Source organism: Panthera leo, chromosome C1 (genome assembly GCF_018350215.1).
Source record: "Panthera leo isolate Ple1 chromosome C1, P.leo_Ple1_pat1.1, whole genome shotgun sequence".
Classification (NCBI taxonomy): domain Eukaryota; kingdom Metazoa; phylum Chordata; class Mammalia; order Carnivora; family Felidae; genus Panthera; species Panthera leo.
Genome location: NC_056686.1, coordinates 150,610,286 through 150,634,757, shown reverse-complemented (window position 1 = coordinate 150,634,757; position 24,472 = coordinate 150,610,286). Strand labels below are relative to the sequence as shown.

The 24,472-nt window shown below is 37.5% G+C and overlaps 1 protein-coding gene across 1 annotated transcript in view; it reads left to right on the top strand.

The window, feature by feature from the left end:
• Positions 1 to 16,441: 16,441 nt before the first annotated feature.
• LOC122227832 (fibroblast activation protein alpha) overlaps positions 16,442 to 24,472 on the top strand; it is a 73,999-nt gene continuing 65,968 nt past the window's right edge. The window contains 1 exon segment of the mRNA XM_042952564.1: positions 16,442 to 16,532. Within this exon segment, the coding sequence (XP_042808498.1) occupies positions 16,442 to 16,532 (91 nt within the window).

The window sequence follows — 24,472 nt, the reverse complement described above, 5'->3', positions numbered from 1 at the left end:
AAGAGGGAAAAGCAGCAGCCAGACTCTGGTTCATTTCTGTGTATTATAACTCTACTTTCCCACAAGTGAGCAAGGCCAGAGCTCTCTCTGAACCTTCCTCTCTTTCATGTCTGTTCACTCGCATTATGTTTCTTTTTCTAGATAACACTTCCCCCAAAGGCCAAAGGGACAACTGAGTCAAAGGTATGGCCAAAAATGGGATTAATCCTCATTGGGTTGAAGCATAAGAAGGGGAAATCAGTTTCCTTGAAGAGAGAAATCTAGATTTCCCCTCGTTTTAAAACTTGGGCTCGTCTGCCACATAAAGTTCTTTGACTCTCAAACATCTAAGGTTATTCTCCTGGAGGATGTTGGCTTTTACTATTCCTGCTTTAGCTTTCTTCAGTGACTTCATATCTCTGTCTCTCACACACATACATGCATACTCATTCAGGCTAGTGACAATTAATTCTGCACAGCATGGCTGACGGCTCTGTTCCAGATCTTACAAAGCCATAAATAATTGATTATTTTTATATATTACAACCTGGGGAAGTGGAAGAAGGAAGCCATCATTCCCATTATTTCCCTACATCTTAAATCCCATAAATAAGATGAAGTAGTTAGTTCTTAGACCTGAACTAAAAGTTAGGAGACTTTGATTCTCCACCTGATTTGGTCTCCTACTGAAGTTTTTCACAACTGGCTTAATAGCTAAAATATTCTACTATTTGTCATATAAACTGTAGCGATATAATGTTTAAAAGTGATTTGTGTTCCGGGAAAACTTTTCTAACTTGTACATTCAGGTTAGAAGATTGGGTAAAATCTTACACAAGGAAGACAGTATTTCTTTTCTTCATCTTGCTGATGCTTTGGTCTTGGCAAAATTCAGAAGAGTAGTAGAAAAGAATTGTAGAGCAGGTGACTATTTTCCTAATCCTAGAAAATATGTTTTTTTCTGAGTACTTTTATTGTGTGTATAACTAAGATACAACTGTGTTAGAAATACCAAACCATGAAAGTTTCTGCACTTCTGTAAAAAAGTAGGTTTGACGCTGTGGTGATACTCAATACACAGCACTGAGAGGTCAGTGACTAGGGGTTTTTCAAAAGAGAGACCTCACAATTAGTGAAGGACATATTGTGGGGATCACAGTGATAAGGAGATTCTGGCATAAGTAATATCTCATGATAATACCTGAAATATATTTGATAATATAATATCTCATGCTAATACCCTGAAAATATATTTGAGAATATCTAATAATACACATTGGCTATTTCTATTAGTTGAGTAAAAGCCAAACTAGAGCAAGCCTTCTGCAGTCAAGCATTACCCCTCCTGCATTCAACAAAGGGAATTTTCTTTTACTTTCCATCAAGAGATAGAAGTTTATGGGTGCCTGGGTGGCTCAGTTGGTTAAGCATCTGACTCTTGATCTCAGGGTTGTGAGTTCAAACTCCATGCTGGATATGGAGCCTACTTAAAAAAAAAAGGAGATGGAGATTTATATAGAGGAACAGAATGTTCCTTTTTCAAAAATTGTGATAGTAGGAACAAGGTTACTAAGGAATAAAAGAGCATGCCTCAGTATCACATAAAAAGTTCCTTTAGCTTTCGGTATTTGGCAAGAGAGAAATTGTAGGTTTGAGGTCGTGCCTCACTCTAGCCAGTTTTGTGGCATCAAATTGTAGGACAATAAATTAATGCCTTGGTAGATTGTGTGACTTCACAGAATCTGCCCTCTTCTGCGCTTCCTGTCTCCTGCCTACTGCTTCCTTCATCTTTCTTCACAAGCCCCTCTACCATGATAGTTCACCAGTGTGAACATTGACGAGAGACCACAGGCACCCAAAGAACTCCTTGACTACATCAGCTTAGCTTTGCCGTTCAAACTGATTATGCCAAACCATCTACCATGAGCATGGCAAATCACTTGTCAAAAAATAGACCCACAATTCTGGCACGTGTGTGTGTGTGTGTGTGTGTGTGTGTGTGTGTTAAACTAAAAGTTACTGGAAAAATGATCAGAATGGAACACAACATTGATTAGGTTACATGTTCATTGAAATTTAGCTAATTAGAATGTCAGAAAGAAGCAGACATGGAATTGTGCTAATTTCCACTTTACTAATCCATAAAACAGATACTTCTCATAAAGTAATCTTTCCTCAGTTCTGGTAATCTTTCCTCAGTTCTCAGGAAAAAAATGACTGAATAGCTGCAGTAAAGTGTCCTATTACTAATGTTCCATGTTATAATGAACAAAACCGCAATTCATGTTGAAAGGCACACTTAAGCATTAGCACAAGGATTAAATGACCATTGTTAGATAACAATGGTTAATATCTGATTGTTTAACAATAATGAGCTTGACCTTTTACTGGTCACACCTGGAGGTGTTCTCCCTGAGCCTTATCTACCTTGGACCCACAGTGAGTAGCAGGTGAGCTCCAAATCATCTATATCGTTCATTCATTCAGACAGCAATATTTATTAAGCATATATTTTTTTACTTCTTTATTTTGGGGAGAGTGCAAGCATGGGGGTGGGCAGAGAGATGGAGACAGAGGGTCTGAAGCAGGCTCTGTGGTGACAGGCTAACAGCAGCAAGCCCAATGTGGGGCTCAAAGTCACAAACCGTGAGATCATGACCTGAGCTGAAGTCGATACTCAACCAACTGAGCCGCCCAGATGCTCCTATTAAGATAAATTAGTGAAACAAGCTGAAATGGAGCTACTTGTAGGGGAAAGAGGAATAAACAATAGAAATAATACATACATACATATTATAGTTTATTTGGAAGTAGTAAAATCTATGGGGAAAAAAAGACAAGTAAACTAAAAAACTGGAGATTGAAGTGGGTCAATTAATATATATATAGAGAGAGAGTGAGAGAGAGAGAGAGAGCATGAGTGGGAGATAGGGGCAGAGGGAGGGAGAGAGAGAAAAAAAAATCTTATGTCGGCTCTATGCTCAGCATGGAGACCAGCACAGAGCCCAACACAGGGCTCAATCCCAGGACTCCTTCTGGGATCATGACCTAAACTGAAATCAAGAGTTGGATGCTCAATGAACTGGTTCAGCTTCATTGAGAAGATAACATTGGAGTGAGGACTTGAGCCTGCGTTGGTAATGTCTTTTTTCCTCATCCAGAAATCTTTTGCTGCCATTATCTTTCCTGATGCCATCTACTAAAGAAATAAAAAAAAGAAATTTATGTGTAGGCTTAAGACTACATAGACCTCAGGTCAAGGCCAGTGATTTTTTTCATGATAACATAGGATTTATCTCCTGAAAACCGAAGAGACCTGGTCTTACTCATGAGAGCAGTAAGTAGGTTCCTATATGAAATAACAAGAAATGTGCTACCAAAAGTTCTGTCTCCTCTCTCAGTTCTTTTACTATTTTAAGATCTACTTCTTAAAGAAATTACATAACTTTCCCATCACTCAGCCAAGCTGCCTAAATTCACCACCATTAAGATATTCATTATATTAAAGTATAGCATTATCAGCAATTCTTTTTTAAAATTCTCATATGCAATGGGAGTAAGACTCAAGAAGAAATATGCACATTCATGAAGGGAAAAATCTGTGTAGGTGGCATGGCCTGGCAAGCCTGTAGGCAGAGTCCCAGGATTATTCCAGTATACCAGGGGCCAAACTGGAGGCACAGGATGAGTAGAGAGAGTACAGATGGAGACAAGACAAAGATTGGAAGGTCTTTTATTTCTATTTATTTATTTATTTATTTATTTATTTATTTATTTATAGTAATTTCTGCACCCAATGGGGGGCTCAAACTCACAACCCCGAGATCAAGAGTCGCATGCCCTTCTGACTGAGCCAGCCAGGTGCCCCAAGGATTGTAAGGTCTTAGACTTGGTCTCATATGCTTTGCATAATAAACACACAGCAACATTTTTTACTCTCACAAATAAATATAACCTCATACAATTTTATTGACCAAACTGGCCCTTCACTCTGATCTTATTTTCTCACTGGGATAGCACTTTTTGACCTCTGATGGAATGGTACACCAAGGGTGGGGGATACTGGGAGTGCAGTGGTTTGCTTCAGGAAGGAAGGAGTGTTTTACCACTAGCATTGTTTACAATTACTGGACAGGGATGAGAAAACAGCAGACTGATTTTAGTGGCTTTCACTATTGCTTGTAAGTATGTTATAGATAATACTTCCCTTTTATTTTCTGTTTCTGTGAAAGACTACGCTCACCACACCCCACCTTGAAACCCACCACTCTGAGGCCTGTATTTCCAGAGTTTCTATTATGTATATACCTACATAAACTTTTCCTGTCTCCTCTTCCCAAAAGTGGGTTTATACTCTACATACTAAAAGGTAGATTGTGGATGCTTTCCATGTCAACAAATTTAGACCTACATCATTCATTTTTGTATGTTCCATACGGCTCTAATTCCCTCTTGATAGGCTTTTAGAAAATTTTCAGTTTCTTGATATTGTAAGCTGAGTTTCAACAGCAGTCTTGTATTTGCAACTTGGTACACTTATCTAATGTCATCCTGAATATACATTACCAGAGATAGAATCACCGTCCTGAAGGGGATGCATATTTTTGATATTTACTTCTACACTGCACTCCAGAAAGTTTCCTGTACTTTCCTCCATCATCAGCTGATCATGAGAGGGCCTGTTACCGTTTTTAAATGTCTGCTAACCCAATAAATGAAAACTATGCCATTCTTTGCATTTCTTGGAAGTCTGACAACATTTAACATTACTTTATTAATTTCTTATCATTTTTTTTACATTTTTATAACTTGTAGCTGTGCCTGGATAAACTGTCTATTTTTTCTCTTTACCCATTTTTTTTCTCTATTGTGCCGTGGAGCAAATGTTCCAAAAGAGAGGGAAAAGATAATGAGCACAGATGTCACCTACTATATCAGACTACTTACATCCATCATATGAATTTGCAGATTTATTTTTTAAACATATGAAATTATATGAAAAATCATATGGCTCTATATTTCTACTAATGTAAATATTCCCCTCCCATAATGAGCCCTCAAAACTATTTGGAGGTGGCATGGCAAAACCTGTTATGTGCAGTCCATTTTTTTTTTTCTTTTCAAATTTTTACTTAAATTCCAGTTAGTTAATATACAGTGCAATGTTGGTTTCAGGAGTAGAATTCAGTGATTCATTCCTTATATACAATACCCAGTGCTCATCAAAACAAGTGCCCTCCTCAATACCCATCACTCATCTAGCCCATCCCCGACCCAGCTCCCTCCATCAACCCTCAGTTTGTTCTCTATCTCTGAGAGTCTTTTATGGTTTGTTTCCTTCTCTCCTGTATTTTTTTTATTCCCTTCCCCATATATTCATCTGTTTTGTTTCTTAAAGTCCACATATGAGTGAAATCACATGGTATCTGTCTTTCTCTGACTAACATTTTGCTTAGCATAATACACTTCAGCTCCATCCGTGTCTTTGCAAATGGCAAGATTTCATTCTTTTTCATGGATGAGTAATATTCCAATACATGTATGTGTACACACACACGCACACACACACCATATATACCACATCTTCTTCATTCATTAGTCAATAGACATTTGGGCTCTTTCCATAGTTTGGCTATTGTTGACAATGCTGCTATAAATATTGGGGTGTATGTACCCTTTCAAATCTGTACTTTTGTATCCTTTGGGTAAATACCTAGTAGCGCAATTGCTGAGTCATAGGGTAGTTCTATTTTTAACTTTTTGAGGAACCTCCATACTGTTTTCCAGAGTGGCTGTGCCAGTTTGCATTCACACCAGCAGTGCAAAAGGGTTCCCCTTTCTCTGCATCCTTTCCAACATCTGTTGTTTCCTGTGTTGTTAATTTTAGCCATTCTGACAGCTGTGAGGTTGTATGTCATCTTGGTTTTGATCTGTATTTCCCTGTTGATGAGTGATGTTGAACATCTTTTCATGTGCCTGTTAGCCATCTGTATGTCTTCTTTGGAAAAATGTCTATTCATGTCTTCTGCCCACTTCTTAATTAGATTATTTGTTTTTTGGGGTTTTGAGTTTGATAAGCTCTTTATAGATTTGGATACTAACCATTTATCAGATATATCATTTGCAAATATCTTCTACCATTCCATTTAGTGTAACACAATTACACTAAATTCATATCTTTCAATAATCAATCTGAATTTAAACGGACTAAATGCTCCAATCAAAAGACATAGGATATCAGAATGGATAAAAATTACAAGACACATTTATATGCTGTCTACAAGAGACTCATTTTAGACCTAAAGACACTTGCAGATTCAAAGTGAGGGAATGGAGAATTATCTATCATGCTAATGGACATCAAAAGAAAGCTGGAGTAGCCATATAGCCATACTTATATCAGACAAACTAGATTTTAACACAAAGACTTTAACGAGAGAAGGGCATTATATCATATTTAAGGAGTCTATCCATCAAGGATATCTAACAATTGTAAATATTTATACCCCCCCCCAATTTAGAAGCATCTAAATATATAAATCAATTACTAACAAACATAAATAAGCTCATCAATAATAATATAATGATAGTAGGAGACTTTAACACACCACTTTCAACAATGAGCAGATTATTTGAGCAGAAAATCAACAAAGAGGGGCACCTGGGTGGCTCAGTTGGTTGAATGGCTGAATCCAGATTTCCGCTCAGGTTATGATCCCAGGGTCATGTGATCAAGCCCAGCATCAGGCTCTACACTAAGCATGGAGCCTGCTTGAGATTCTCTCTCCCTCTGCCCCTCTGCCCCACTCATGCACTCTCTCACTCTCTCTCCCTAAATTAATAAAAGAAAAAAGAAAAGAATCAACAAGGAAATAATAGCTTTGAGTGGCACATTGGACCAGATGGACTTAACAGATATATTCAGAACATTTTATCCTAAAGCAGCAGAATACGCATTCTTTTCTAGTACACATGGAACATTCTCCACCTCTTATTCTGGTCATCCCAGATGAGATCTCTCAACTACCTACTTTGTGAGATGAGGGCATAAGTTTCCCTGCCCTTCTGTCTGTGTTTCTTCACCCTCTTCTACTTTCCAAATTCTATTCTATGTAAATTTAATTTTATTCAGATACAAATAATAAATACTTTTTATTGATAATTTCTGACCACAAAAAAGGCTTTTGTGATTTTTCCACAATGAATTAGAAGAATTTAAAACCAATAAACATTAAATTATTGAATATATAGGTATTGTTTTTGAGCTAAGGAGTTTGGTAGGATTACATTTCATCCTCTGTGGGTCCAATAGTACTTTTTACGCTCATCAGTAGAGAGTGTTCTTAAGATTCTACTTTTATATTCCATCAACTATCTCCATCTGTTATGTGACTATTGGGACTCTTGTTTATAAGTGGCATGCAAAACAGCTCCAACTTAGAAAAAAAATAGTTACTCAAAAGAGTAGATCTGACTTAAGAAATGGCAAGAGACGGGCTCACACACTGTTAGCGTCTGGTTTCCAAAGACCAGATTCTCCATTTCATGGTTCAGCTTTGTTCTGCTCTAAATGGTGACTGTAGGACTTCCCTCCCTCATTTTGCTGAAATATACCCTCAAGTTTCTTCCTAAGATAGGATATTTGAGCTGTAAACTTTCTGAGTTCCCATTCATCAGAAAATATATTTATCTTATTTTCATGTTTTACTGGTTTCCTGCCTAAGTAGATGCTAGCTTGACAAACATTTTCTCTCAGAACCCTGAAAACAATATTCTGTCATTTTGCAGCATCTAGGCAGATATTGTTTGTTGTCAGCCTAATTCTTGCTACTTTTGTAGAAGACTTGTTTTTCTCTCTGGAAAAAATAAGAATTTTCTCTTTGAAGGGCCTGGGTGGCTCAGTTGATTAAGCATCCAGCTTTGGCTCAGGTCATGATCTCGTAGTTCATGAGTACAAGCCCCACATCAGGCTCCATGCTGACAGCTCGGAGCCTGGAGCCTGCTTCAGATTCTGAGTCTCCCTCTCTCTCTTCCCTCCCCTCACTCACGCTTTGTCTCTCTTTCTCTCAAAAATAAATAAACATTAGAAAAAAGAATTTTCTCTTTGAATATTCTGGACTGTCACAATTATGTATCTAGATGTGAGTCTTTTCTCATGTTTTATGCTGGGCATTTGGTTGGCCCTAAAGACTTATTTTATTCTTGAGCATTGGGAAATTCTCTTGTATTCATTTTGTATAACCCTTCTTCCTCTGCCTTCTTTGATCTTTCTTCCTCAAACTCATACTAAGTGGATATCATACTGGTTGAGTTTATATTCTATGTCTCTTACCTTCTCCATCATTTTATTCATCTTTTTATTTCTGTTCTGAGAGATTTCCTCAATTTTATTTCCTAAACCTATAATAATTTTTTTTTGGTTAAGCTTATTTATTTATTCATTTTGAGAGAGGAGAGAGAGGAGAGAGAGAATCCCAAGCAGGCTCCGGACCATCAGCACAGAGCCCGATGCAGGCATTGAACTCACTAACCGTGAAATCATTACCTGAGCCAAAACCAAGAGTCTGATGTTTAACCTATTGAGCCAACCAGACGCCCCTATAATGATTTTTTTTTGGCAATTATATTTTCAATATGTAAGGGTTTGTTGGAATGTTACTTTTTCATAAACTGGTGTCTGAACTATAGCAATATCTGGCTGAATCTCACTGAAGATGCTAATTCAAGCTTCTTTTTTTAAAATTTTTTTAATGTTTATTCATTTTTCAGAGACAGAGAGACAGAGCATAAGCGGGGAGGGGCAGAGAGAGAGGGAGACAGAATCTGAAACAGGCTCCAGGCTCTGAGCTGTCAGCACAGAGCCCGACGCGGGGCAGAACTCACGGAAGGCGAGATCATGACCTGAGCTGAAGTTGGACGTTTAAATGACTGAGCCACCCAGGAGCCCCCTAATTCAAGCTTCTTAATTTTTTTTATTTGTTTTCCATTTCCACTTTATTGAGGTATAATTGACAAGTAAAATTATAAGATATTTAAAGTGTACATCAAATTGTGGTTTATATACACAATGGAATACTACTTGGCAATGAGTAAGAATGAAATATGGCCTTTTGTAGCAACGTGGTCATACAGAGAAAGACAGATACCATATGTTTTCACTCTTATGTGGATCCTGAGAAACTTACCGGAAGACCATGGGGGAGGGGAAGGAAAAAAAAAGGAAAGGTTAGAGAGGGAGGGAGCTAAAACATAAGAGACTCTTAAAAACTGGAGAACAAACTGAGGGTTGATGGGGGATGGGAGGGAGGGGAGGGGGGTGATGGGTATTGGGGAGGGCACCTGTTGGAATGAGCACTGGGTGTTGTATGGAAACAAATTTAACAATAAATTTCATATTAAAAAAACCCACAAAGTTCAGATTTTGCTAAAAAATAAAAAAATAATAAAAATAAATAAAGTGTACATCATGGTGATTTGATATACATATACATTGTGGAAGGAGTCCTTCTATCTAGTTAATTCATCCATCACCTCATTTCTCTGTTTGTGTTTGAGAAAATTTAAGTTCTACTCTTAGGAGATTTCAGTTATACAACACAGTGTTATCACCTATAGTCAGTATGATTTACGTTAGATCCTCAGACCGCATTTACTTTGCAGCTGGAAATTTGTACTCTTTACCAACCTCTCCCTATTTCCCCCAGCAACCACTTTTCTGCTCTTTTTCTAGGAGTTTGACTTTTTTTTCCTCTTATCTTTTTTCTTTGAGCCTTCACGTTTAAGTGATACTATGCAGTATTTGTCTTTCTCTGTCTAGCTTATTTCACTTGGCATAACGCCCTCCAGGTGTGTCCATGTTTTTGCAAATGGCAGGATTCCTTCTTTTTTATTGTTGTATAATACTCCATTGTACATATATACCACAATTCCGTAACCATTGGTCTCTTGATGAACACTTAGGTTGTTTTCATATTTTGACTATTGTAAATAATGCAATGTACTGGGAGTGCAGACATCTCTTTGGTACCTGTTTTCATTTCCTCTGCATATGTAGCCAAAAGTGTGATTGCTGAATACAAACTTTTTTTTAATGGTTGTCTTTTGTTCTCAGAATTATATCTGTGGTCACTTTTTCTATTTTCCTTGTCTGTCTTTTTTTTTCCTATTTATTCTTCTTAGTGTCTTTACTTTTCTTGCATGTTTTAGGGTTTTGATTCTTCTTTTTTAAAAAAAGGTATTTTTTTGTCTACTTATTCTCATTTTTGTAGCAGATGTAAGAATAGGGTAAGAATGAAGAGACCCTACTATGCAGGCAGAGCTTATTGGCTGATGGGTTTGTTTACAGAAAAGAGGTCAGGAAGCCAATAAGCCAGAAGACTGGATCTACTCTGTTGCACTGACTCCCAGTTAGTGCCTCTAGTACCCTTCATCATCAGTAGTTTAATATCTCTTAAAATTAAATCTTCTACTGGGGAGCCTGAGTGACTCAGTTGGTTAAATGTCTGAGGTCAGCTCAGGTCATGATCTCGCGGTTCATGAGTTTGAGCCCCGTGTCGGGCTCTGTGCTGACAGCTCAGAGCCTGGAGCCTGCTTCAGATTCTGTGTCTTCCTCTCTCTGCCCACCCCCCACTTGCGCTTTCTCTTTGTCTCTCAAAAACAAATAAACATTCAAACAAATAAATATATCTTTTTGCCTGGACTAAATGCTCAGCGTCAGAATTGTTCTACATCTGGAGGTGAAGAGTCTATCTATGGATGTTCAACTTGTACCCTTTACTGCAGCCCCATTTCTCTCTCCAACCTCAAGGGTAAATGCTATCTCTATTTTTGAACTGTTTCATGGAAGTTCCTTTCTAGGTGTGTCCAGGGAGTTGCTATTTCTTTTCTGTTTCATCCACTGATGATACTGTCTCTGTTCCCTCTAGTGTAGCATGCCTTATCCTTTTTTCCCTTACAATCAGTCTAATGGAGTTTCAGAAGGCAAAGAAATTGATGTATATGTTCAGTCTACTGTCTTGAATTGGAAATTTCTTCAACTCTTTTCTAAAGTGTTTAGAATGTGACTCAGGGTATTTTTCCCCTCTCCCCAAGTATTACCATAATTTGAGGTAAATCATGTTCCCAGATAGATATCGCAAATGACACCACACATTCTTTTGCCAACTGCTTTTCCAGTTATGTCATTCCTTTCCTCTATCTTGGCCACCCATCTCTGTATCCACACAAGGATACAGGTCCTTGTCAGCACCTTGAACTGAAATCTTAAATTGAAACATTCTGCTTTCTGGTAACAACTTTTATTTCCCACACTATCACTCAATACCTGCTTTTGGCCTCGTCAAGATATGTGGCTTTTTAGCCCATTTAATTTCTTCCTTCTGTTTCACCTCCTCCTAGATCCAGCCTTGATTACACATCCCATCACTGTACCTATATATACTCTCCTGTCAGAATCTTAAACATGAGCCAATCAAATTGTGTTATGGAATAAGATGTGTTCATGTCCCATCTCTACCGCCGACATGGCTTAGGAGCACAAGATTATAAGCTGTGTGACTTGGGGAAGTTACTTAAACTTTCTGTACACCCATGTTCTCATCTTTAAAATGAGGATAATGGTATTACTGATGTTCTGAGGATCAGATGAGACAGTTATATATGAGGTCAGCCTCAATAAAAGTGTTCAATAAACATTAGACAGAGTAATAATATTCTCTAATTTAAAAATATTAATGAAATCGCAGTGTGCTTTAATAAGTTGTATTGACATATATGAAATGCTTACTCATTCAATTTATACAATTTAGTCAGTCTTTCTTGATTGAGCATTTCTAAGGAGATATAATATTTACATATTTAAACTACATCAAGGCACCCAAAGAAGTGGGTTATTTCTCTAATTTTTTTTTCCTAAGCTAACTTTGATAGTTAACTCTCTGCATGTCCAAGGAGAACTTGCCCTAATTATTATATTTGGAACCACTGATGTCTAATTATAACATCTATCAAGGTAGTAGTTACCAATTACAAACTGGGAGGCATATTGCCTCATACTCTCCCTTATATAACGATTGTGGTTTTAGGAAATAGACCAGATTCAAAGAGTGATTTAAACTCTGGCACTGTTATGCTGTTATGCCACTTTCAGATCTATAGTTGTGGATAGCTATTATGAGCTTTGAAGATCTCAGGAATCTTTCAGCTTGGATCTCAAAATCTCTTTGATGATGGGATTCTGCTGAATCCCTTAATTTTGACAGGTCCCTGAAGGAAGACCTTTTAGCCCCAGGCAATAATTATTGCTTTGATTACTAGATCTTCATTTTATTTTTTATTTTTTTTAAACGTTTTTATTTATTTTTGAGACAGAGAGAGACAGAGCATGAATGGGGGAGGGTCACAGAGAGAGGGAGACACAGAATCTGAAACAGGCTCCAGGCTCTGAGCCGTCAGCACAGAGCCCGACGCGGGGCTCGAACTCACGGACTGTGAGATCATGACCTGAGCCAAAGTCGGACACTCAACCGACCAAGCCACCCAGGCGCCCCTAGATCTTCATTTTAATAAAACTAACCAAATTTATATTTTGGACCCTATCCCTGTAGGGTGAGACTGTGATCTTTTAAGACATACATAACAATTTGAAGATGTGAGAATTGTGCATATTTTAATGATAATGATTCTACTATCATACTCTTAAAATATGTCTGAATAGAGAATCAGTGAGATGTCAATTAAATTAAAAAAAAATATTTGTTACTATTGAACCAACTTCAGGAGCTATTGCAAAAAAACAATGTAATATGTTAACATTGGGTCCTGTTGGAATCTTGGGTAAGTTAACTAATTTGTCTGGGCTCCATTTTCTAGTCAGTAAAATGAGTTTTGATTATGAGTTAAATAAAATAACGTACTAAAGCTCTTTGTATATACCACCGAACTAGAAATATTTATTGAATCTAAGGTATCAGATGGGCAGGTGTGGCCTTCTTAAGAGAAAATTCTTATTTTATAAAAATCAAGGCTTATGTGGACTCCACTCCTGTCCTCATACCCCTTACTTATAATTTGCCATTAAATAATCTGTCTTAGATTTTGGTTAATAAATGTATCTCTTTTTATCTTCCTACCCCCAAATAACGAGAGACGGCATCCTTATTCACGCCTTCAGCATGGTCTTACTGCCATTCACTCTCTACAGGTGTATCACTGGCTGTGCTTTCTAGGAAAACATCTACATCAAAATCATTTTTGGCAGATGCACAGTGGCTACTGCTGAACAGGTCTATAAATCTGTTTTAGTAAGCTAAAGGTTTACATTATAGTCAACTTTCCCAGTGGGCCTATCAGAAAGTAGTCATATTCCAAATTAAGCCTCAGAAAGCCCATCTTTGGGGAAAAGCTCAGTTGAGCCTCTATTATCCTAATTCTTGCTCTTAGTTTTATATAAGCCAAAGTCATACTTTCCATTTTTGTTGCATTTGAGTAGATCCAGAGTCACTTTCTGAAAAACGTCCAGTCCTGACAAAAACTAGACTTACATTAAGGATATCAAACATGGTGTGTGGACTTTCTGACTCCTCCTGCGTTTATGTGGAAGTCAACAGCCCATCAGGGGTCTCTTGCTTACTAAGCACAAACCCAGCCTCAGGCTCATTCTCAGCAAGAGCTCCCACAAGGCAAAAGAAATGAATATGTAAGAACTTGCCAGTCCTGCTTATACTAGAAAGTAAGCTCCCTGAGAACAGACCTGTTTTCCTGACATACATGCTGACTGGATATTAACTCACTGTATAAAATAAGAATGGTGGTCATTTTTCCTAATATTTAAAAAACTGTTAGCATAAATATTTTAATATTCACTCTGAAAGAAGAAAAAGCCAGTAAAGATGTTATAATATTAAAAGGATCCAAATTTTGTTTGGATGAAACCTAGAACGCTTACAGTATCTCAAAGGGATGGACATGTATAGTTCTATTAAAGCAACATGTCCCTAACCCATGGAATCGCATGGGAAAAACTCTTGACATCTTTACTTCTGTAGTTGGTCTTATTTTTCTAAAAACAGGTTTAAACCAGTAAGGATTTTCCAGAAGTTGCAGTTTGAATCACCAACTTTCCAAGGAAAAAATAAACAAAACTAAATAAACATATTTCAGCCTCATAGTACCCACTCACTAACAGTTTCAACTTAAATTTGTTCCTCTTAAAGCACCCCAATTTCTCCATAGAACCTACCAGTTGGGTCTCTTGTGGACACCCACACTTGGCTGCAATCCTAAGTGGTACTCAGACTAGATAAGTGTCAGTGTATATTTAATTGCTAAAGCGAATAGTTTCCATTTTAATTACACCCTAATCATTTATTACAGTCAGTCTTCAGAATGTAAAGTCTTGGAAATAACACACTAAAAAGTACTTGTGGACTCTGGGGCTTTGGCAGGCTGTAACAGAACTTATGAGAACATGTTGTGTGAATTTTCCAAAGGAGGCAATCAGAGAGGACCCACACGGGAGCTGTTCATTTGGAACCTAGCTGGTGGCTTTTATCTCAGGTTTGAGGATCTCACAATCAAAGGATATGACTGCAACTATAGAGCATAACCAGGATATTACTCTTAATCATTGCTTCAGTTTGTAAAGGATTCGCCCCATCAACTGCAAAAGAGGGCGACTCATCTAGAATCCGGGTGGCTACATCTCTCTGCCAGTAAGTGCTGAATGACTCATTTTCCTCAACAGAATTTTCATAAGACTGGAATCCAGGGAGGGATGTCTGGAGAATGTCTGAAAGGAAGTTCACAAGCCACTGTCCTGCTGTTTGCTGGAGAGAGCCTCCCATGGTAGTCAGGCCAGCTGACTAAAGCAAACAGCAACAGATTTCAGTATAGTTTCCTCATTATCTTTCACGAACAACCCATGAAATGTCACCATGAAGGTTGTTTGAGTCAGGTTGAGAACATTATAAACTTCCAGAAAAGCAAATCGTTGGTGGAAAAAAAAAAAAAAGACACAGTAGGTTAACAACTGTGTTTACGTGGAACCACAGAATCTATCCAAGTGAACTGCACTGAGCCAGCCAGAAAACTCCAAGAAACTGTTGTATGCATGCATTTTTTAAAAATTCAGTCAACCATCTTTCTGGTCTGTTGAATTGACCAGTTCTTTGGAATTATATGGATTTAGCCAAAAGGAAATTGTACTTAAGACTTACTTCTATTTTCAAATGCTTTTTTATTTGTTTTAGAGGCTTTATAATTACTAAATGGTCTTCTCTCTCAGAATATATTCTGAGATGGGAGCAGAAATATCACTTTTGCAAAGCCATTTCCATTCTTCCAAAGGTCTGCTGGTAAATTATTCTTACTGATCTTTCCATCTTTCTGGCCTGTGCATACACACCTAACCCATACTAAATTTCACCAGATGGCATTTTATTTCTTTAAAGTAAAGCAGTCGTGGGTTTAGACAGTTGAATTTTTAAACTTCTGTATTTACTGAAAGTGCATATGGTGCTATATGGACAAAGAAATTGTGCTGAAAGAAAAACATTTCTGTCCGCAAGTACCTCATAATCTCCCAGGGGAAGAAAAATGTGCAGTTATGTGGTGTATGTCTCATAAAATCTTCTATGGCTTTAATTTTCTTTCTCTGCAAAAAAAAAAAAATAGGCATATATATATTGTATGTACCTGGAAGTTATACTATTTTAAATTATTTCGGTTGCAAATTAAAAGTTTATACTTGCCAAAGTGATCCATGAGCGATTTCTAGAAGAAAATGAAACATAAACCCAAACTTGTTAAAAAAAAAATAAAACTAAAACCTCTGTATGTCAACGTAAGCAGATGTTGGTGTAGAATTTACAAGGATGAGAAGGCTATAAAACCTCCCTTGAGCCACTCACAGTTCATTTTAAGGCCAAGAACGCCCCCAAAATCTGTTTCTAATTTTACAGAAATCTTTTGAAATTTGGCACGGTATTCAAAAGTCCGTGGAAAGAAAAAAAAAAAAAACCTTGTCCTAGCTTCAGCTTCCAACTCTGAAGACAGACTTGCTGCTTTTCAACGGTTTTCACAGATCCAGTGACCCACGCTGTGAAGTCAGCTAACTTTCAAAAACATCTGGAAAAATGAAGGTTAGTATATGCAGCCTCAGGTATTGCTAAAGAATGAGGACTAGCTGGGTTGAGTTTGATCAGAGTTTTCTGTTGTTTAGAAGGTAAAGATTTATACATAAGTATGCACTTCCTGGAGTGGGTTGGGAGGGAGAGATTGTTCTGAATATATTGCAGAAACATTTGTTCTGGCCGAGCTGGAAGAATTCCAGCAATTATAGCCAGATCAGTGGAAAACAATCAAAAGCTTTGTGGGGAGGGAGAAATAGGATTAAGGTGTAAACAAAATCTTGCCATTTCTACTTCCTAGCAGAAACTGTGCATCTGTCAATTTTCTTTATTTTATGTAGATATGGTTAAAAATTGTATTTGGAATTGCCACCTCTACTGTTCTTGCTTTGCTGGTGATGTGCATTGTCTTACGTCCTTCGAGAGGTAAGAATTTTCTCTGTTTTGCTCTCTCTCTGCTTAGGATAGCTTGGAAAGTGCACTAATGCATGGTCGCAAGTGATCGAACATTTCCTAAGTGTCTATTTCCCAAAGTAAGTCTGTTATTTCTAAGAAGACATAGAGGCTCACAGAGATGTTGTTGAGCAACCAGAAATACTGAGGAATTTAAGGCACAAGTAGGAAGGGATTTCCAGTATTACTTCAGCAATAGAAAAGCCTAAGCACTATTCCGTATCACTCCCCCCACACACCCGCCAACAATATATGCTAAGTTACAAGTTTGGACAGGCCTTTAGAGAAAATATTTTTAACTAACATTGCTTTTCATTATCGGATTCGCTTATGGAAAATAAAGTAAGAATGGAAAAGTCAAAACAGAGCCTATGGGGTTTTGTATTACGAATCGTTCTAAAAATTTAAGAAGGCAGTGGAAAATAGATATCACAGGAATAGCTGTGTAGAAAAGGTGGAATTGTTGCTCTGGATGCAGTAGCAATGAAAAATCAGATTAGAAGACTATCATCAAGTGAGCATTATGTCTAGTGATAAATTGATCCTTTTAAAAGATTAACATTGATCTCAATTTGCTGTAAGTTGGAAGATAGTGTGAACTGATATTGGGACTAGTCTGAATTTAAATTAAGACTGTCTACAAATAATCCAGTGATATTAGGGGAATAAGTTTTTATGAAACAGTTGATGAAGAGAAGCTCAAATTCTAAAATAGGAAAAATATCACAACAATAACAGGTCTTGAGTGTTGGGATCTCGGGAAAGGAGAAAAGTTTGTACTAATAAATATTAAAAGCTTATGATAGCTAAGATGGGAAACATTTTTGGTTACAGGTTAACTGACGATAAATGCAGACCAGCGGTAAGCCTTTAGCTAAAAAAATGATCTGTTGCTTTAAAAAAACAAAATAGAAAAATATTTTGAAAAATTCAAAATGTTACTGGGATTTTCACAGAACTATAAAATGAAGAAGTTAGTCAATAAGATGAAAGCAGTGTTCTTAGATCTTCAGTGGTAATCTTTAGTCCTTATTCCTGCTATCTTCTGGCACTGATTATTCTTAGGCTGCTGAGATGTGTGTGCCCATCCATATTTTTCATATGTTTTTTCAAATTAAAATTGTTTTCAGACGAGTGTCTCACCTCAAAGGTTTTGGGCCATATTTCCCTCATACTATTAATTGTCAGATGGTGGATTAGGTCTAAGTGACCTGTTGAATGCTAATCCGTTCAAGATTAACTCCTTATTTTGAGAGAAACTCACCAGTACTTGAAATCAACACTTTGCTCCCCCCAAAATTAATGTTCTGAGAACAAAAAGTGTGTAGATATTCTTCTGAGCTTGCCGCCATGTCCACAAGCAAGATTGGATTGCATTGGCACTTTGCAGTTTAACCCATAATTTTTAATAACAAACATACTATGGTTATACATTTATAAAAAGCATACAACACATAGACATTTGTGTAGTTGTATACGATCTCAATCATTACCTTCTTCCCAAGGTTAGATATGTATATTACACACATAAATATGTTATAATCTACATATATATTTGAAGTCCTATCATTTGTAACATAGTTGTCCATTTCAACCAACAAGATTAGTCTCCGAGCAAAGTAATTTCTTGAAAGAGTGAAATAATCAAATTAAACTTTAGATAAAATTTTATTACTCATTGAACAACAGAAAAATCACACACAAAAAAAGCTGAGAACTGTATCTTTTGTATCCATGATACCATTCTTTTTCTATTCTAAGTTGGCTGAAGCACTTCTCAGAATTGCCACTTCAATAACTTGCACATGGGACTATTCGTTGCCTTACTTTTCTGAGCAGGAACAGGTTTGAAGTTTTCCTTCCCTCAAGTCAGTGTATAGGCAGCCCCGATGCTAAGCACATCCTTCTGACCTCCCTCCTGTCTTCTCACCTCACTCCTTAATCATCCTAGATTCAGAACTTCGCTCTCACATCTGTCCGGTGCCTGGTCAGAATAGCATCTAAGGTAATAAGGCAGGAGGAGAAGGGAAGGAGGAACAGAGAATTCAATGCCAAGTAAGCTTCCAGTTAGCCTTCTCACACTTCCTCAGAAATACCATTACCTCACATTGGCCTCAAGTGCCCTCGTATTCTTAGCCCAGGGTTTCTGTGCCAGTATAAGAACAGTTTTCCTTTGAGAAACTTAAACACCCACTTAAGAAACATTGGTTTGCTTATTTATTAATTACCGAATTGAGTCCCACCAATGACCTGCCCATCATTGTGCCAGTTACTGGGGAAACAAAGATGCAGTGGTCTAGATTTCCTTCTTAAATGCAAGGTAAAAACCCACTGTGGATGCATAGTCATCACCACCAGAGGAGATTTCTGCCAATCCCCACCAGGTCTCAGTGACAGAAGGAGAGAGATGGGCTTTTCCACACAGGGAGAAGGTCCCAGGAACACCAGCCTCAGTTCTAAAAGAGCTGTGGAGGAATTAGGCAGGATTTTAGGAAAAATAGAAAATGTAGTAGTGAAATGAAAAGATCCATTTACATCACTCACATAATAATAAAAACAAGGGACAACATTTTTGGATACTTCCAAAATTTCCCATTTTTATTTTCACCAAATGGGAAATTCATAGGATTTTCTATCCCTTAGCCCAAGGCTATCCCCCTTGGCCTCAGCTGACTCTCCTTTCAGCGATGCCCTTTCTAGTCTCCTGACTCTATTCTTTTTCTCTCTTCTTCCCAAGCATCGCTCCACTTCTCTTGTGAAGATGCAATGAGGCCAAGAATGAAACTAACCTTCCCCCTGTTTTCGCCAACCCCAAAGACAAATGCACAGATCTTGTTACAAGAGATTTCAAGAGATAAACACAAACCCACAAAAAAAACCTAGAATTGGAAAGTGATAGAAGTTCCAGAATTTCTTTTTTTTTTTAATGTTTTATTTTTGAGACAGGGAGAGACAAAGCATGAACAGGGGAGGGTCAGAGAGAGGGAGACACAGAATCTGAAACAGGCTCCAGGCTCTGAGCTGTCAGCACAGAGCCCGACGCGGGGCTCGAACTCACAGACCACAAGATCATGACCCGAGCCGAAGTCGGCCGCTTAACCGACTGAGCCACCCAGGCGCCCTTAGAATTTCAAGAGTAAATTCTATATGGCCTTCCTTGCCTCATAATTTACACTCTCAGAATTCCTGGACCTGATTTGTATAAATTGTGTGTGATAGGAAAGGTGGGCATGCAATGCCCCTCCCCTAAACTTCTACTGCGTGTAGAGTTCCCCACATGATAATGAGCAAATGCTCCACAAGTATTAGCTATTATTTTTTGTTTATGATTTTAATATAGAATAGCTACTGAAATAGTGACAGCCAGAATTTTATTGTGTTCTTCATCCTAACATACATGGCAAGTAGGCCGTCGATGTATTCCAATTTCAACAGTGTTCTCCGTTCTGAGAGTAGGGAGTCTTTACCCCTGGGTACCATCCCTGTTCTTATCCCTCACCTCCTTGAACGAAAAACAAGTATTTTTCAGAAACTTTTGTGCACAACCCACTCATATAGGACACTAGCAGCATTGGCGCAAAAGGAAGAAGATAAAGGAAATTGGAAAGGGAGGTGCAGAATAAAACTGAAGAAAAGAAAAAGAGAGGGAGAATGCAGTGTGGAGAAGTTGAAAGTTCTCCTGGGCAGTGCCTCCAGGATCTCTCAGTGGAAGGAGAACCATTGGAAGTCCAGCCTCAGATGTCCCTGAAATCCTCTGTCTACCTTTAAACATTTTGCCCCTTTTTGCTGTTTTGGGGTTGGCAGTGTTTTATACAAATTTGTATTAGTTGCCAATTTTTAAGAATCAGAAGATTTCACATAAAAATCTTAGATTTTTTACTCCACTTTAAATATTAGATCTGGCAACATTGGGCCCATGGTAACCGTTAGTTGAAAAGTAGGTGCTCTCTTTAGATGGGCAATGCATTCTCCAGTCTGCCACAGACCATACAACTTCCCATTTTATTGTGCACAGGACACCATATTCATTTACAATATCTGCCCGACTTCTGAAAACAGTTGGATTTTTAACCCTTGGACTGACTGAAGCATATGATTCCTCCTAGGATTAAAACTAGTAATCTACGGGGTGCCTGGGTGGCTCAGTCAGCTAAGTGTCTGACTCTTGGTTTCAACTCAGGTCATGATCTCACGGTTTGAGTTCAAGCCCCACATTGGGCTTTGAGCTAACAATACAGAGCCTTCTTGGGATTCTCTCTCTCCTTCTCTCTCTGCCCCTCCCCTGCTCGTCCTCTGTTTCTCTCACAAAATAAATAAATAAACCTAAAAATTTTTTAAAAATAACAGTCTACTAAATATGAAAAACCTGAGATTAGCAGCCTAAAGTTATCCAATATCCACAACATCCAGTCCACTGTGGCTCCCTGACATGTCAATTATTTGTCCAACGATTATTTGTTAAACACCTTCCAAATAACTGCCACTAGTCTAGGGCATGGATGACAAGATCTCCATCCTTAAGAAAGAGCAGTCTGATGATAAGCAAATAAATATCCAAGATAGTTCAATTTCTTAAAAATGTTACCTAGAACAAGTAGAGTGAGGGTTGTATTGACATCTAGGACTGCCATAACAAAATACCACAGGCTGGGTGGCTTAAAAAACAAAACTTTATTTTGTCACAGTTCTGGCGGCTGGAAGTGCAGGATCAAGGTGCAGACAGGTTTGGTTTTTTTGGAAGCTTCCCTTCTTCGCTTGTAGATGGCTGTGTCCTCACATGGCCCTTTCTCTATGCACACACACTCCTGGTGCCTCTTCCTCTTCTTATAAGGACACCAGTTATATTGGATTAGGGCTCCACCATTATGATTTTATGTAACCTTAATTATGTACCTCTTTAAGGGCACTGTCTCCAAATACAATCACATCAAAGGTTAGAGCTTCAGTCTTTGAATTTTGGGGGACACAATCCGGTCTGTAAAGAAGGTCATCAATGAGCCTCCTCTGAGATGACAATTGGGCTGCGACCTTAAGGACAGGGGGGTTACAATCCTCCAGCCAAGGATAAATCCTCAAGGCAGAGGGAGATGCAGGCACAAAGTCCCTGAAGCAAGAAAGTGTTCAAGAAGTTCAAGGAATCAAAAAGAGAATGATAGCTGTGAGGTCAAATTGTGTAAACCAGTTAGCACAGGAAAATATGTATATACACCTATGTTTACAGTTATACACACACCTATATAAAATCTATAGTGATTGCTTCCTTAGCTAGGTAATGCCTTATATAATTCACTTCAGAAGATATCTGAAGCCATAGACAATTTGGAAAGAACCGAAATCAGTATTTTTCAAGAAATATAATTTAGGATGTCTGCATTTTAGGCAAAAATCCACAGTTGGTAATATTACTATTACTACTACTATAACCTCCGTCATCACTGTTTGTAAAATCAGATACATGTGAGACGAAATCATCTTCAAAGGAGATGTGAATATGTTTTTAGGGCTTGAAATTTTCCCAGTATCAACATTCAGAACTGTGAAACAGACTCCCTCAAACATCTAAGAGTTTTAAGCTTATTTTTTCACTGTTCTTTTGGAGGAAATATGGGCAAGTCTGAAGGATTGAGGAAAAGGTTCAGAAAGTTCATGGACATGAAAGAGCTTTTGAGTTGAGCATAAACAAATCAACTTTGCAGATTATATTTCTGTAATTTGCACTTGGATTTTTAAATCACAGAAGATGAATCTTGGCAAACTTTCAATGAGTTTTGCCAAATTTTAAATAATATAGAAAATAATCCGTGTTTGGATGAGTCCCATCATGCAGAGGAGTTTACCTGTCTCTGATTTCCAAAGGGAATTGTGTTACAACTTACACAAGAACTTCTAGTCACAGATATACTTGGAAAAAAAACCTCTAAAGCTCAAATCAGGTTTGTGTATTTGGGGATAAAAGTTTTTAAGAACCAGAGACAGTCAAACTGAGTCTTAAAATATATTGTAATAATTAGCACAGTAGGCACAAATTGAAATGATTTTCCATAGGATAATCAAACACGAGCCAATCTTTTGTTTAAAATTTATTCCCACGGGGCGCCTGGGTGGCTCAGTCGGTTAAGCGGCCGACTTGGGCTCAGGTGATCTCGCGGTCCATGAGTTCCAGCCCCGCGTCGGGCTCTGTGCTGACAGCTCAGAGCCTGGAGCCTGTTTCAGATTCTGTGTCTCCCTCTCTCTGACCCTCCCCCGTTCACGTTCTCTCTCTGTCTCAAAAATAAATAAATGTTAAATAAATAAATAAATAAATAAATAAATAAATAAATTTATTCCTCATTTATATGCAAAGCAAAGAACTTATTTTTCATTTCAGTATCTTTGTGAATTAACAAAAATTATGTAGTAAAAACAGAATAACTGACAACTGTTATTAACCTTTATTCCTATTAATCATAAAAAGAATATGACTGCTTAGTATCTAAATTAAATTAAATTTTTCATGTAGGTTATGATTTTATACTTGGTAGAAAAACTGATGTAATAGAATATGTAAAATTAAAAAAAATTAACGTCTATTTATTTATTTGTTTATTTATTTATTTTGAGAGAGAAAGAGAGCACAAGCAGGGGAGAGGCAGAGAGAGAGGGACACACAGAGTCCGAAGCAACTCCAGGCTCTGAGCTGTCAGCACAGAGCCCCACGCGGCCCTGAACCTAGACTGGGAGATCATGACCTGAGCTGAAGTCGGACACTCAACCGACTGAGCCACACAGGCACCCTTGATGTGATAGAATCTTTAAAGTAACAGGATGAAAAGACTGTATGCCAAAAAATCAGGTAACATATATAAAATGGAAAAATTTCTAGAAAGATACAAACTCCCCAAATTTACTCAAGATTAAGTGGAAATCTGAATAGAACTATAAGAACTAAAGAGATTGATTTAGTGATTTTAAAACTTCCAACAAAGAAAACCCCAGGCCCAGATGGCTTCACTGGCAAATGCTACCAAACATTTAAAGAAGAATTATTACCAATCTTTCACAAACTTTTCCAAAAATAGAAAAGAATGCCTCTCAATTCATTCCACAGGCCGGTATTAGCATGACACCAAAACCCATACAAAGATGTCACAAGAAAAAAAGTTACAGACTAATATCTCTCAGGAATATAGATGAAAAAAATCCTCAACAAAATACTAGGAAACCAAATTCAGTTATGTTTAAAGGATTATATAGCATTACCAAGAGGAATTTATCCCAAGAATGTTGGTTTAACATCCAAAAATCAATTACTATAATAAACTGTATTAATGGAAAAAAAAAAAGACAAAAACCACGTGATTATCTCAATGGACACAGGAAAAATTTAAGGAAATCTAACACTCTTTCATTGTAAAAGCACTGAGCAGACTAAAGATAGGAGGAATTTCCTCTATCTGATCAAGGTCATCTACAAAACATTCACAGCTAACATCACAGTGCTATAAGATTCAGTGCTTCCCCCCTAAGATCAAGAACAACACAGCATGTCTTCTCTCACCACTTCTGTTCCATATTTTTTGATGGTTGTAACCAGGGCAATTAGGTAAGGAAAAGAAATAAAAAGGATCCAGACTGGAAAGGAAGAAATAAAATTATCTCTATTTGCAGATGATATAATATGGTTTATAGAAAATCTCAAGGAATTCACCAAAAGAAAATTATTCAAACAACTTAGAAAAGTTGCAACTTTAGAAAATAATAACAACTTCAGAAAAGTTGCAAGACACAAGATCAGTGTGAAAAAACAATTGTACATTAGCAATAAACATACATTAGCCATAAACAGTACAAAAAGATCTAAATAAATGGAAAGACATCCTACATAAACTTTATATAGATCAGAAAACTAAATATTTTTAAGATGGCAATACTCA